At 40.7% G+C, this 15,859-nt stretch overlaps 1 protein-coding gene across 3 annotated transcripts in view; it reads right to left on the reverse strand.

Annotated features, from left to right (window-relative positions):
* The window catches only part of AKAP11 (A-kinase anchoring protein 11), a 64,839-nt gene that overhangs the window by 21,830 nt on the left and 27,150 nt on the right, over positions 1-15,859 (reverse strand). For 2 of the 3 annotated variants that reach the window (XM_063125968.1, XM_063125967.1), the window contains exons 5-8: positions 10,902-11,036; positions 9,724-9,988; positions 1,441-6,049; positions 539-694 (exon numbers count right to left, since the gene is read on the reverse strand). In XM_063125968.1, coding sequence (XP_062982038.1) covers positions 539-694; positions 1,441-6,049; positions 9,724-9,988; positions 10,902-11,036 — 5,165 coding nt within the window. Of the gene's footprint in view, positions 1-538; positions 695-1,440; positions 6,050-9,723; positions 9,989-10,901; positions 11,037-15,859 lie in introns of those variants that run through there. The other variant, XM_063125969.1, reaches the window with a different exon arrangement.

The following is a 15,859-nucleotide window of genomic DNA, read 5'->3' on the forward strand; positions in this document are numbered from 1 at the left end:
TGAGGAAAACCAGAAAAGTCATACTTGTAGACCATGGTTTCATTTAACATGAATGTTGGTTTTAATTCATGAATGTTTTCCACATACTACTTTTCCACTTTTCACATAGACAAAGATTACCAAATTAATTGCTTGATCTAGGATTTCTTTTTATATAAAGGTTACGTCTGTCCATTTATTTATTACATCTATTATATTTATTACACATTTTCCCCTCCTGCAAGGAACCAAGGTGGTTTCTTCCTCTCTATGTTATCCTCAGAACAACCCTGTGAGGTAGGTTAGGCTGAGAGTCAGTGACTGGCCCACAGCCGCCCACGGCCGAGTGGGAGCTAGAGCCTGGATCTCTCGAGTCCTAGTCCAACACTCTAACCACTACGCCACACCTTATCTCTGTACTTTTTTTTTACTATTAAAAAGAGCATATTCCTGAAGCTGAACTCAAGTAAAAAATTAAGCTTTTTTTTAGAAATGAAGGATCTGAGGTTAAACCGTTATCATTACAATGATGAGCATATAAGAAATGTATCTCAGTTACCTATCACTGAGGTGGAGAAAGCTGCTGTTTTCATCTGGATGCTCATCTTCAAAACTCAAATTGGACCAGCTGCCAGTGCTGTCATCACCGGTGCTCAGACTCACTTGCTGGCTGATTATGGATTCGGCAGAATTAAAACCCTCTTTTCCCATGGAACTAAATAAAAATTAAAATCGTAGGTATCGTTACTGTTTTAACGTAAAGTTCCCAGTTCCCTTTCTTGCCTTCCCCTCCTGTTGTCTGTTGGTGGAATGTTGGATAGGCTCCCTGTCTGAAACTACACGAGATGCCTTAGGACAGACTTCCTCATTGAGCAGATTTTTCTCATCATTAGGGTGCAACAAAAACCACCCAGAGAGCTTCAGCTATTGTGTGGTATATAAATGTAATAAATAAATAAATAAACAAAAAAGCAACTGTGTGAAAATATATAAACAGCTTACGGGACACACTTGCTGTTCTCCTAGGAAATAGTTAATTTATTCTCTCTTTCCATGAGAAATATACAGCCTATACAGCTATGGGGGAAAACTGGATACTACTAAGCTGTGTTACTCAACAAGTCGAATCAGCAACATACATGCCAACTGAGCTTTCAATTTGATCATGAATTTGCAAGCAAGATCGGGAAAGCAGCATTAAAACTGTTTATACACAATATTCATATATTCAGCAAAACCACATGTGCTGTGCTTTAATTTACTCTCTTCTACCTCCGCCATCATCACAGTAAGTGTCCTAAAAGATTATCCAAGTTGAATCTGAATTTGCAGATACATAAGATTTTCATTTTCATTCCAAAATTATTAAATGGAGCGTCCTAGCAAGCCATGCTTTTGCAACTCCTATGTTTCTTTTATTCTTCAAAACATTAAATGCAATATGAAATAATTTAACATTACCTTATGTTGACAGCTGGACCAATGTTTGTCATGCAGGAAGTCATGATTTCTGTGGTAAGGCTTTCAGCAAAGCTGACTCCATCCTGGCCAATTCCACTATCGGCTGTCAAACTTGCATTACTAAGCTGCCTCCCTGCTTTGTCAAACGCTGTAGCAACCACATTTTCAGCAAATATTACCTTCTCATCCATATCAATATGAATTTTAGGAATATCCAGGTGAAGGACGCAAGATTTTCGACAGATGCCACTGACACCTGAATTTGGAATCTGTTGAACTTTAGAGTGGAGTTCTTGTCCAGTCAGCTGCAAAGATGAGCTTCCAGTACAGTACTGATGTTCCTTCATACTGCAATATCTGCAGGCAGTTGCAGAAAATGGAGATAACTTTTCTGCATATGTCGATCTATCTCCATTTGTCCAGTTTTCAGTAGTTTGACGATTAGGACATTCCAAGTTTACTTCTAAAGTGTCATCTACTACCTTCCTAGCATATTGTTCTATGGCATGAATAATGCCATCTCTGTGGGGGTAATCATTTAAGCTGCCTGTGCTATGATATAGCTTTTGTTTGCAATAGAAAGGAGGATGCGTTTTAGAAAACGTTTTAAGATCAATGAATTTATCACCCTTAGATTTTTCATACAAACAGGAATCAGTTAAGGATTTTGGTAAGCAAGCCGCTGACATTAATTTTCTTCTGACATCAGATGTTATCCTACAAGCAAGAGATTCTGAGAAATCTAATAACTTTGTAAACTCAGTTCTATGTGTGTGGCATTTGTTTCCACAGGCTTGCTTTCCAAATTGCTGAATGTTACCTTTTTTCTGTTTCTTTTTATCCGTTCCTTTGTTTACTATCTCAAATAGCTCAAGCTTACTGTTTAACTTCGAGTTCTGAGCAGAAGCTATTTTTCTATTATATTTCATCTTGAGTTTCCTGGCAGCTTGCTGCATACCATATTTTATAGATCTGTAAGCAAGTCTACTGGCAAATTGATCCATTATTAGTTCATTATGGCCACCTTCTCTTTTCAGAATCTGAATGATGTGATCTGCATATTCATCAGTTACACTCTCACAACTTGGATATTTGGAGGTGAGGCCTGGAGCTTCTGAATTCTGGGGTAAAGGAAGTATAAAGGAGTCTGTCTCTCTAGACCACTGGTCTGTCAAGGAATACTTCCTTTCTTTTGACCAAGATTCATGATAATTTCTTTTAAGATGAAAGCCATCAGTCTGGTAATTAACTTGTTTCAGCCTCAGAAGCTTACAATGCCTTGATTTTACCATTTTCTTAGCTTCACTAATAATCTTTCCAGCCATATCACCAGCATAAGCCCACAATGAATGTAAGTTTTTTTCTGGAACATTCAGAAATGCAGTATATCTTTGGTTTTCCACATTTACTTGAAGGTATTTACAATTCTCCATTTGAACAGCTTTATCATCTAACTGTAAAGCAGCCATTTCAGTTGCCATAGAGATTATACCAGAGGCTAGATGATCTGCATATTCTATTGTTTTAACACTTTCTGACAGTGTTTCAGAATGCTCTTCATCTTCACTGCTTTCAACCTCTTCCGAAAGAGACCGCATTAGTTTCAGCATAAACTCATCCTTTTCTAGGTCACGATATACATTTTCATATACTCCATCTGTTTCTGATCTGTAAGGTGTAGAAGGGGGCGTAGCAGGTGCAAACTCCTTTGCTAGTTCCCCTTTAAGTTTCTTTGTTAACTTTTTTAAATTCCATTCAGAACTAGCCTGGGGGTGTATTAAAGGTGTTGGGGGTGGTGTGTCTGGTACTATGTGAAGATTTCCATCTCTGATGCTTGATTTATCTTCCATTTGAAAAGCGTCTTCACAGTTGGACACCACAGAAGTAAAGGTGTTCACATCGAGAAGAGCTCTTTCAGGATAAAATATAGAGCATCCTGGTGCTTTGTACATGTTGTGTTTTTCCAGTGGATTACTTAAGCATTTTGTTGAACTTTCTCGATCTGAAAACTCTTCAATACACTTTACAAAAGTGACTGCAGAACAAGGAGGGGATGTGCATGTAGGTGTCCTGGAAGCGACATGTCTCTTTTCTTTAGATGCTGAAAGCGAACACCTATTAGAATAAACAGGACTTACATGAAATTTAGATGAGCTGTTCAGGGGCATCTGCTGTTGCCCTACAATTACTGGAATGCTCTTGTTTTTTTCAGATTGTTGTACTGCACTATGTAATTCTTTCCTATTACTTTTTGTATTAGTTCCCAATCCCACACAGTATGCTAATTTCTCACTTGTAGCAGAACATGCAGATTTGGTTTCATCTACAGACTGTTTTACTGTTCGCTTGGCCAAATAATTAGCAAACATATTCTTACAAGTATCTTCACCAATGCACTGCAAATATGGCATTTTCTCAATTTTTAACATATCCGTATATTGGTCTGCAGATTTAGCAGCTTTAGAAAAGGTAACGGTTTCATATGCCTCCGTTACTATCATATCTACCATCGTTCCTGAAAAATTATTGATGCTTGGCATCCCAGTTGTTAAGTCTGAAAATTTATTTGCTTCAGTTTTATTTGCTTGTTTAAAGTCACTTTGCGTACATAAATTGTGTCCATTACATTCAGTTTCTGGTCTGTTATCTGTTGTCAGGTAAATATTTCTAACCGACGTTACTTCACTTTGTCTCTTTTTTGTTGTATAACATGGTTCTGTAGAATCTTTGTACAATTTCAGACTTTCATCTGATTCCGAATGGTTCCTTATCTTTGTGCTATCAGATAAAATCTGATTTGGACAAAGTATGCTTCCAGCTAAGGGCACTGGGATTGAGCTTGCAATGCCAGAAGTATAGAACAAGGCTTTGTGCACAGTAAATTCCTTTCTGAATTCCTGCATTGGATTCAAAGCTACTGGAACTTTATCATGAAACTCAGAGGAAGCGTGGGAGGTCTGTGTTGACTCCAGCATACTTTCTGCACTTACATACTTTACATTGTCCATGGAAATACTAATTGCTGCTTGTGTTGTAAACATCACATCAACCTGTGATAACTCAATAAAAGCTTCTTGAATAACTGACTCAGACAAGTCTTTGGCATATGACCGTACAACTTTATCATTGTATTGGAAGGAGCAGTTCTGAGAAGCTGTTGGAGTGGATGGGTGTGAAAACTGACATACTTCCATGATCCCCTCAAAAATCAGCTCTTCAGCAAGATTTGCTGCAAATTTTGCAACTGTATTGGTAAATATTTGTTGTTTTACAGAGTGCAGCTCTTTTAAAGCACCTGTTATTGCTTCACTCACCAAAAAGCCTGCTAGTCCATTAATAGCTTTCTTCTTCAGTGAAAAGGCTTGCTGCTGCCCAATCTCATAAAAAGCCATTTGAAAGACTGAAGAGGTCAGTTTAGCAGCCAAGTGACAGAGTGCATTAGTACATGAAGAAACGCCTTTCTGGAGGTCTTTAAAAGCACTGCCCAAACTCTTCTCAACAAGCTCCGATGCAAATTTCTGGATATGGTCTTTAATCATTAGCGATTTGCATTTAGATTTACTTTTCTTATCTAGTCCTTTTCCAGAAATTTCCCCTTTAGTTTTTGCAGTCTGATCTTTCTCTTCTTTTAAGACAATCCTATTATTGTTGGAAACTTCCTCTATACATCTACATAACGAAGACCTAGAATTAAAGACAGAACCCAGAATTTCAACAGAAATATTATTTGCAAAATCTGAATAAGTGTGACAAACTAGATTGTGATTTTGTTTAATGGCATCTCTGTTGATACCTGATCGACAAACACATTCTGCTGACAAGCAACTGCCCAATGGACTGAAAGCTGATGATCTAATAGGGCTGAACAAGCCTCCACTATCATCTCCTGATGTTTTCACTGGACGGGGGGAATCTGGAACATCCAAAAGGTTACTATATGGAGATTCTGGTTTGCGAGGAGTTGGTTTCCTTACATTGGCTGGAAGAGTTGGACGATCAAACTTGAACTTCTGAGGATTCATTGCAGTTGTCGCAAAGCATGACCTTTTATATGAAATCATTTTCTTTTGGGATGGATTACCTGGGATGGGATCCCTAATACGTTTAGAACTGCTTTCCAGAGTTTGTTCTTGTTCATCAAATTGGTCAAAACTATCAAAAAATTCACTTACTTCAGAGTCTGAATCTTCTATACCATCTTTCATTACTGGGATTTTTGGTAGCTGAAGCTTTGCCTTCAAGCTTTTTTGATACCCTTCTTCATCTAAGAAAATAACAGGGCTTGGGCTAGAGCAATCTGACTCTGAAGACTCAGCAGGAGAGGCAGAAAATAATGTTTTGTGTAGAAGACTAACACTGTGTTCAGAGGAATTATGTGGCCTGAAGAAACTCCTTTGTATCCAAGGATCAGAAATACAAGTTGTGACTGAATTTCTTACAGAAGATGACAATTCTTTAAGTTCCAAGATGTTAATGAGAGAAGCCGATGACCTGACAGATCGCTTTGGATGCAGAGAATTAACAACGATGTTTGGATCAATAGATTCTAAACGATGAGCAGAGATGGTCTGTGAAGTAGCATCTTGATGTTTCTCGGGTATAACTTGGCCTATGGTAACATGGGCAAGAAAGGAACAATTAACACACACAAAATACAATACAGATGGTAACTATAGCAAAAAATAATTAAGTGATGTGCAGGACAAGCCTTCATATTTACTCAAAAGTAAGTCTCATTAAGTTCAATAAGGTTTATTCCCAAGTAAATATGCATAAGGATTTCAGCTTTAGAAGTACAGCTGCCAGTGAAGTTATCCCAGGATAGGCTCAGAAAAGAGCTCTGAGGGCTTGGAAAAGCCCACCTCAAAGGAGTTTTCCCAGTCCTAAATTCTTGGAAATCCTACCCAGATAAGAATTCCTCCCCACCAGCATTCCCTGACTCCCCAGAACATCCTATGTCTTTCTCTATACTTATCTGGCTAGCAGCAGCGAGATCAGTGTTGGGATGCCGGGAGATCCGTCCCCTCCCCTCACCCTTTCGGCCACCGTGCTGCACAGCAATGCAATGACCTGGTTCGCATGATCACCACTGCCCCATGTGGCTTGATTAAAACTGCTGGCACATGCCACAGGCTTAAGCCACAGTGAGCTGTGGCATGTGCTGGGCAGTTTTTGAATATTCAAGACGCGGCTGCAGTTTGTCATGTTGTCTGAACTTGGGCATTAGAGGTTGTACGAGGATTAAACAAGCCTCACATAAGCCTAGAAGAGGTTATGCAAAGTTGTTTACCCTCACACAACCCCCACTGCCCGAGTTTGGATTACATGACAAGTCACGGCTTCAATATTCAGAATGGCCACCAGCACATGCCAGCATTGGCCACAACCCACTGGTCCTGTTCAGATGACACTTCAGGCTCTGTGGTTAGTGAAACTGTTGTTCTCTGGGGTTAGCACTTACCACAAGCTGTGCTGTCGCACACAACACTTTAAGCCACGGTTAGAGCCACTAACCCTGCTGTAGACAGTTTGACTGTGGTTAGTGAGTGAGCAGGGTTTAGCAAAATGCGTTGCACAAGACACTTCAAACCCTGCTTCTTAACCAAAACCGCCCAGAGAGCTATGGGGTGGTATATAAATGGAATAAATAATAATAATAATCATCATCATCATCATCATCAGCAGCAGCAGCAGCAGCAGCGTTTAAGGTGTCCTCCGAAAAGGCCCACTATGGCTTAAATTAGTTTTAAATAGGTTTAAATAAGCCACGGTGGGCTGTTTAATCATGTGAACCAGCCCAATGTGTCAGACCAACAGAGGAAGGGCAAGAAAGAACTGCCCTTTCTCTCTTGCCATCACTGGTCAGGATAGGAAAGGGTAGTAGAGGACTAACGGGGGAAGGAAGATGTGTTTTGGGAACCAGGAAGGTTGAAGGGGTCATTTTACAACCCTTGGATTGACACAGAAAGTGATCCAAGTTCTTTCAAAACTTTTGGGACAGAATTTGTATTTATAAGGCTATGAAAATCTTAAATAAATTAATAACTTACATATACAGCTACCTTAGTAAAAAAGAAAATAGAGTACGGGGGAGGATAGTAACAGATTAGCAACGTCAGTTCTATTCCAGGGACGTGTTTCATGAAAAAGTCTGAAGCCAGACATTATATAAAATTTAATTTTTAAAACATACAAATATGATAGGAGATTTGAGCAAGTCTAGTAAATGGTATTTTATTAGAGGGGCATTCAATTATATCAGACACATGATATAGCTCTTCACTGTGGGGGATAATATTGCTTAACCCTCCATCAACAGGCATGATTGTGTCAGTCTTCCGCAACCCCATGTTCCAGCAAACTGTCAATGACGATGAGATGTGAATTGCCATGAAGTGTTTTAGGGCTGCCTCTCATTAATTTAGAGAAAAATTGAAGTTTTTAATCTTACAGCTTTTGGGGCCAATTCTACCCCTATTGGAATGACTGGGACAACTGAAAAGCCACGTGTATAAGGTGCTAATTGGGAGGCACCCAGTTCATCATCAAACCCCTGCTAATTCACAGTAATGCAAAATCATAATTGTGCAGTTCAGCCTTCAGGCAATTGGTGCTTTCTACTGCTCTTTATTTTTGCTTTCCACCATAGAGGTTTTCTTATTGGCTGTCTGTAACTGGGAGGTAGGCACATCTCAGAACAGAGATCTAACAGCTGGAGCAGAGTTGTGGCATCGGTTTTAACCCCTTTGCCAAGGGACTCTGGAGGAACTCTCTTTCAGCCACTGTGGAACGCCGGATGACATGATAAGCTACCATGATTTAACTAACCCTTGTTGCAGACTATGGCATATCAGGGTGACCTATTTTGGCTTAATAAACCACCCTGGTTGGGGAAAAGAGCTCACAGATAACATTATACGCCATGGTAGTACTGTGAGTAGTTTATAAACCACCATGTCTTACCATGACGTGCGAACCCAGTCACTGTGTTCAATCTAGGGACGTAGCCAGCTTGCCTGAGATGTTGAAATAAACAGCCTCAGAACTGGTACAACCTGCCACTGCTGACACCAAAGTGTGAGCATTGCAGTTTACAATGACAGAAAATTACAACAACGATGCGCTTCACGTAACCGTTTTGGCTGCTCTACTCCTGCAGATAGCATGTCCTGTGGTTGCAAGGACTGAGATTTGTCGCTGTCACTGGTAATTCACAACTCAGGATTATTGCACTGTTATACTTGTGCAACTATTATAATTATATTATATGTATGTTAATGCTACAATATACTGTTTTTAAGTTATAAAAGTCTGTGGGGTTAATTTGATCCCACATACTGTCAGTGTAAGTTTTTGTACTTTATGTTGTGGCGTATTACTGACCTTGAGGACTGATGAGCAAATATATTGGAAAAGGAACGGTTTCAATAAAAAAGGCATGGCTATTTTCCTTGCAAATAGTGTCATGCTTAGTGGCTCAGCTCAGTCAACACATTTCTCAACGGTGGTTTTAGAACTCCATGGTGGAGTTTGCACACCACCGTTGAGAAATGCGTCGTCTGGCAGGAAGACTGTATTTAACGGTGGAGTTTTTTGGGAAAACACTCCACGCTGAATATCCACGCCGTGCAGAGGAGAGTTCCTGCACAACCATTGTGTGCTGTGTTGTGTGGCGGGCACCACGGAGTTTTCCATTGCATTGAGTTGACTTTTCCCACTGCTACAGAGTTCCCTGGCAAGAGCAGTTAAAGGAGTGAATGCCGCTCTAGGAGAGCTGCCAGAATTGGGGTGGTGGTGGGTTTTTTTGCAGCAATGGCTGATGGGATACCATTGGTAGTACCAGGGGAGAAGAGAGGGCGGAGGAACTATCAATCAAATGTTGCAATGGATTTTACTCAACTCCATGGTGGCCCACAGTAACACAATGGTGGACTTAGAACATGTTGTGTGAGGTGTACCCACTAAAAACTCAACCGTTGAGTGGGGTTTTCACAATGTGTTGACTAACATGTTGTCTGAACTGAGCCAGCAACTTTCATCTGGTTTTTTATTTGTATGGCTTTCTTGTATAAATGACCCTGATACTAGTTTGATCTAATCAATTTTTCTATTGATGGATATATACACACACACACACACACACACACACACAGAATAAATTAATTGCAAATATCTTGCTAATTAAAGTTAATTACCATATACAATCCATTTAAACATACACTGCAAAATCCAAACAATAAACCCAAGCTACTTAATCTGTCACAATACTGCAGGAGCACTAACCAGAGTTTATCATCTTTGTCGGCTCATCTTCATCTAAATGCTCTAAAGCAGTAACGAAATCATCCTCAATTGATGACACTGACTGATTAGTATCATCATCCTCCGTGTGGGGCATGTCTGTTAGGTGCTTCTGCAATGGGTACATTTCCATGGAACATCTTATACCAGCAGCATATTTACTCAGCAAAGAAAAAACGGAATCAATTCTGAGCCTTGGAAATGAAGGAGACAATCTCATCACACATAGTATTCGTGAAGAGTAATTCTTGTAAAAAGAGAAAGAAAAAATAATGTAATTTAATTAGTTATCTTCTCATTCTAAAATCATGGTTAAGTATATAAAGTAAAATTTCTGCTTATAGTTTCAGCAGAATAGAAATCATATTCCCTGAATTTACCCAGGGAAATACTACAATTTTCCATGATGCCAATCTAAACTTTGTTGAAAAGACTTTTTAGCCTAACACTCTGGGTGTGTATAGTTAGGCCAAATCACTCAGAAACAGAGTATTTGAAATGCAATGAGGAGACACCTTTGGCGAGGGCTCTTTCTGTCCTCTAGTCCTGAGGTCTCTGTCCAGTAGTATTGGGTGGGGAGCAAGTCAGGATTTACTTAGATGTAAATCCCACTATGTTTAATAAGGGGTTACTCCCTACTAATTGTATATGTTTGCAGCCTAAAAGCACGGTTTATTACAGTCTACACTACATTCCCACACTCTCCCTTGCCAGCGTGCCATCTTCAGTTTGCAATTAATCAGTAAACGTTTAAGGTGCCATACAGCTCTTTACTGGATGACACCTTAAACATTTACTAATTTAAATTTTATAGAAAGCAAGGTAATTAGGCTCTTGCTTGCTTTCAGGACAGAACTGTGCAATGTCCAAAATTGTGCTTTCTTCTAAGGAAAAGTGTAGGTGCATAGAGGGTAGGTTTTAAGAAAGCACAATTTGGGACATTGCACAGTTCTGTCCTGAAAGAAAGCAAGAGCCTAATTACCTTGCCTTCTATAAAATTTAAATTATAGTAATTATTTCTGATTAGGCACATATATTTGCATATGTAAATTCACATGCACATTTCTGCTTTTTTGTTGTTGTTGTTCTATGGGCATGAGCCCCAGATCTTTTCAGTACCCCTGCCAATCATACATTAATGTATCTTACAAAAAGCTTACCTTTTCTTTAAGAACATCACTAGTTTCCAATGGTTTATGTAGGTCTTTTAGAAAAATAACTTCATTTTCATGTAAACTGCACAGGTGGAGCGATTTCAGAAGATCTGGGAGTTCTATAGACATAGCCGCCAATTCCTAAACCAAACATAGTATATCTGATCATTATACATTTATGCTAGGTAAACTGTCCTTTTATATGAGGCTCGGACAGCCACCGGCAAACTAAACCTACCAGTCTTTCATTCAGTTTCCCACACTACTGGAATCCTGTTTATTTACAAGGAATTCTAGCTATTGATTTATATTGCATTAGAGCAGACCCATACTTAGAGTAGACCCATTCCAATCAATAAGACCTGGATTTGATTTCTCATTGGGTGAAATCCAATATTGCAGAAATGGACTTCCACTGAGCAATGGAACTTATCCTTCTTCTGCTTTTTCTTGCTCCAGAGGGTCCCCAAACCCTTTGGAGCAGACTTTGGGGGGGGGGGGGTGTAGTGGACTGCCAGGGAAATTGTTCCTTCCTTATTTCAATGAAATAAACCGCCCAGAGAGCTTTGGCTATGGGGCGGTAAATAAATGTAATAAATAAATAAATATAAAAATGAGGGAAGCCATTCTGTAGCTGGGAGAGGCTAATTTAATTATTTATTTACAATATTGATTTATTGATCTCCATCCAATACAATTTCCAACCTGTGAAGAATAAAAAGGGGAGCAAAATCATCATCATCATCATCATCATAAAGAATTAGACCTTTAAAATCAAATAGTGCCAATAAAACCATGGCTTGTTCAAATAAAAATGCCTTCAGCAAGCACCTAATATTAAATAACGTTGGTGCCTGCCTAACATCAATGGACAGGGAATTCCATAGGAAGGAATTTCTAACAGCTCTATTCCAAGTAGATTCCAAATAGACTGCAGGCTCAAGCAAAACTACCTGGAGTGCCTCAGATGATGACCTCAGTGAATGGGCAGGCTGGCATTGGATATAACTCATTGATTTCAGTCTACTCTGACTAAATCTGGATCCAACCCATTAATATTTATATCCTACCTTTCTCCACAATGCAAACACCGGGCAGTTTCCAACAATAAAATAACTTAAAATATAATAAACATTCAAATAATAGAAAGCAGACAGAAGTAATAAAGCAACAAATCCTAAAGGGCCTTAACAAAAATGTCTTGGGAAACAAAACTGTCTTAAGTGCCTGCTTAAGGTGTCAAATACACCTTTATCTGGATACCAATCTGGGTACCACAACTGAAAAGGTCCTCTCTTTTGTTTCCACAAACACGTGGTGGGACTGCAAGGAGAACCTCAGGAGCGGAGTGAAGCTTCCAAACAGATTCATACAGTATATGAGAAGCCAATTCAGCAAATACCCCAGTCCCAAACTGTTTAAAGCAGGGATGTGAAATCTGTGACCCTCCAGCTGCTGTTGGACTCCAACTCCCAACAGCCTCAATCAGCATGGTCAATAGCTAGGGTGATGGGATTTATAGTCAAATGACATCTGGAGGGCCCCATCCCAAGTTTAAAGCTTTAAAGGACAAAACCAGCACTTTGAATTGAGCCTCAAAACTAACCGAAAACAAATGAAGTGGATGCAAAATGGGCACAACATGGTGCCTGTTAGCTTGTCACCACATTTTGGACTAATTAAAGTTTCCAGAATGTTTTCAAGGGCAGCCTCACATAAAGTGCATTATAAGTAATCCAATCTGGAGGTCACCTGTAGGTAAGTCTGACATTTCTGAAAGAACTGGGCACGTTTCGCCTGGAGAAGAGAAGACTGAAGGGGAGACATGATAGCACTCTTCAAGGACTTGAAAGGTTGTCACACAGAGGAGGGCCAGGATCTCTTCTCGATCATCTCAGAGTGTAGGACATTAGTTTATACCGTAGCTAATGATTAGAATTATTGCAATAAAAATGTGTGCCTCGGCTTTGGGAAATCAGGTTTAGGCACCACCTCCAGGCTAAACCTAATAAGCTGACCCAGCTATTGCATGTTATGCCCTGTCTCTGTTCAGTCAGGAGCCACAACAGGTTGCCCAAAAATATTTCCGCTCACTGAAGTGGCTGTACTGCAGCCAAAGATGCTGTCTTTCAGGGTTAAGGCTTCAGAGAGAAGCCACAAATGGCAAGTAGAGCTCTGAAACTTCTACTCTGCAGCAACAATTAAGGCATGGGGGTGGGGTTAGGGCAGGGGACTACTGCCTCCCTTCAGTCCCAGCTGAAACAACTGCTGCAGGCAGATCTACCCAAATCTACCGGCAAATTTAGTAATGGAAGTTAAGCCTCTGCCAACTGTGGAGACCATGAGCACAATCCATTCTTCCTAGGAGAATGCCTTCTGGAAACAGGGTTAATGCCTTCAACTCCCATCAACCCTACCCAGCATAGCCAATGGTGAGGGATCATGGGAGTTACAGGCCAAAAACATCTGGAGGGCCATAAGCTGTCCTCCACTGTTTTAAGTAAAGTAATTTTCTGACTCCCCGGCCCCCACCAAAAAAATGGTGAAAAAGGTACTTTAAACCTCAAAAGGCACCCTAACACATTTTTGGCATTTACAAGAGTAACCAGCTATACCAGTTTAGGCACTGCTTCTGATGTTAGCCACATAGAATTGCTGCAACACATATCTTTCTGTGCTACTGTGCTAATGTAAAAACTGTAGACCTTGTGGAAGGAGTTCTCAACACGGCCCCTCGTATTGTGTCCAGGGCTTCTGAGATAGCCCCAACATTGAAGGAGGGAGCTGCACGCTACTGCAGTTCTCTTGCCATTCACACTGCATCAGAATGGGCCCTCTGTGAGGACTCACTTTAATAGGGTGACCCTATGGAAAGGAGGACAGGGCTCCTGTATCTTTAACAGTTGCATAGAAAAGGGAATTTCAGCAGGTGTCATTTGTATGCGTGCATCACCCTGGTGAAATCCCCTCTTCTTCACCACAGTTCAAACTGCAGGAGCCCTGGCCTCTTTTGTTCCTGGTCACTCTAGTATAGCTCCTGCAGCTTGAACTGTGGTGAAAAAGAGGGGATTTCACCAGGTGCTGCACGCATACAAATGACACCTGCTGAAATACCCTTTTCTATGCAACTGTTAAAGGTACAGGAACCCTGTCCTCCTTTCCACAGGGTCACCCTAACTTTAAAAACTGGTGCCTGAGCTTGTATTTCCCCCTCCTCCATGTGATCCCTTTTCCTTATGTGTTATGTCTTTTAAATTGTAAGCCTAAGACACGGACCGTCTTAATACTGATCGGAATGAAAGAAATGGCCTTACAATGAGGTCAGATTATTGGTCCTTCTAGCTCAGTATTATCAATGCTGACTGGCAGCTGCTTTCCAGGGTTTTGCAGGAATTCTTTCCTAGCCCTACCTGGAGATGCTGGGGATAGAGCCTGGGATCTCTGAAAGCCCTTCTGGGAGCCTTTTCGAATAAAGAGCTGGATAAATATGTTCAAAATAAATAAATAAATTTTAATATTCCATAAGCTATGAATTTAAAAAATGGTTTTCATTATAGTACAAAGCCATGAATTGCTAGCATGATTGTGTCAGCAGTGTTCTCAATCTATATCCATATAATCACGAAGTCCAGGTACAGATGAAATACTAATAAAAACCCTAATCCACCACTCCCCTCCCGCACACAAACCACCACCACAGCTTGATTTTATGACAGTTTATGTTACTAATCATGGTTCAGGGCACTAATAAACACCAATTCAGAACTTCGGTTTAAGCAAGGGTTTTGAATTGACATTTAGGAATGTCTTTAATCATGGCTAGCTATAGTCAGATGCAAGACTGAAACACAGTTAAGAGTTGGGGGTAGAGTGGAATGGACCACATAGCAGCCTGCTCCCAGTATCTAAACTAGAGTTAGTGTTAGTGGCATTGATCCCAAGTGGCTAAGTACATCTGGGAAAGGGCTTTTTTCACACTCAAGAAATCTGCCATCTTGGCCCTGTGGGGAAGAAGAAGGACCGAGGGGACAGGAGCAGGCAGAAGTAACATCGGGGCCTGCTCCTGCTGGACTCTTCCACCCCCCGCACAGGGCAAACTGCCATCTTGGCCCTGTGGGGAAGAAGAAGGACCGAGGGGACAGGAGCAGGCAGAAGTAACATCGGGGCCTGCTCCTGCTGGACTCTCTCTCTCTCTCTCCCTCCCTCTCTCTCTCTCTCTCTCTTTTTCTTTCTCTCTCCTCCCTCCCTCCCTCCTTGACTCCTTTTCCTTGTGTGTCATGTCTTTATTAGATTGTAAGCCTGAGGGCAGGGACTGTCTTTTTTGCTAAGTGTAAGCCGCTCCGAGAGCCTTTTTTGGCTGAGGAGCGGGGTATAAGTATGATAAATAAATAAATAAATAAATAAATAAAATGTTTTTAAATGGAAAGGAAATTTTCCCATCTACCCCATATCATTAAGTTGAGCTGGTAAAGGCTGGGCTACCAGAAATGGGTGGCTCTCAGGTGAAGCAAGCATCTCACAGAATGAGTGGGGACCCCTCTAGGGACTGGTGCATCCTGGATCATGGCGACAGGCAGGTGATTGCAGTGATGAGGCCACAAGGGCCTGCTGTGTCCAACCCTCTCAGGCAGTGCACACTGGGAGTTGTAGGCTGTTTCCCCATTATGCAGTCTTAGCACTGTGCTTTAAAATGGCAGTTCCATCATAATGAACGCTCCATCATAAAATGACCACCGAGGTCAGATTTCCAAATTCGAGGCCAAGGCTTGCACAGCCCCTACTAACCATGATAATAATAATGCTTTTGTTTTTTTCACAGCAGCCAAACTCATTACTATTTTATCCCTTATGGATTAGTAACTGGTAAAGTAACAGAAAGCAGAGAATAGGAATAAATGGTAAATTCTCCCAATGGAGAGAAGTAAATAGTGGGTTCCCACAGAGATAAGTATTGGGACCAATTC

This window comes from Elgaria multicarinata, chromosome 5, assembly GCF_023053635.1.
Source record: "Elgaria multicarinata webbii isolate HBS135686 ecotype San Diego chromosome 5, rElgMul1.1.pri, whole genome shotgun sequence".
Classification (NCBI taxonomy): domain Eukaryota; kingdom Metazoa; phylum Chordata; class Lepidosauria; order Squamata; family Anguidae; genus Elgaria; species Elgaria multicarinata.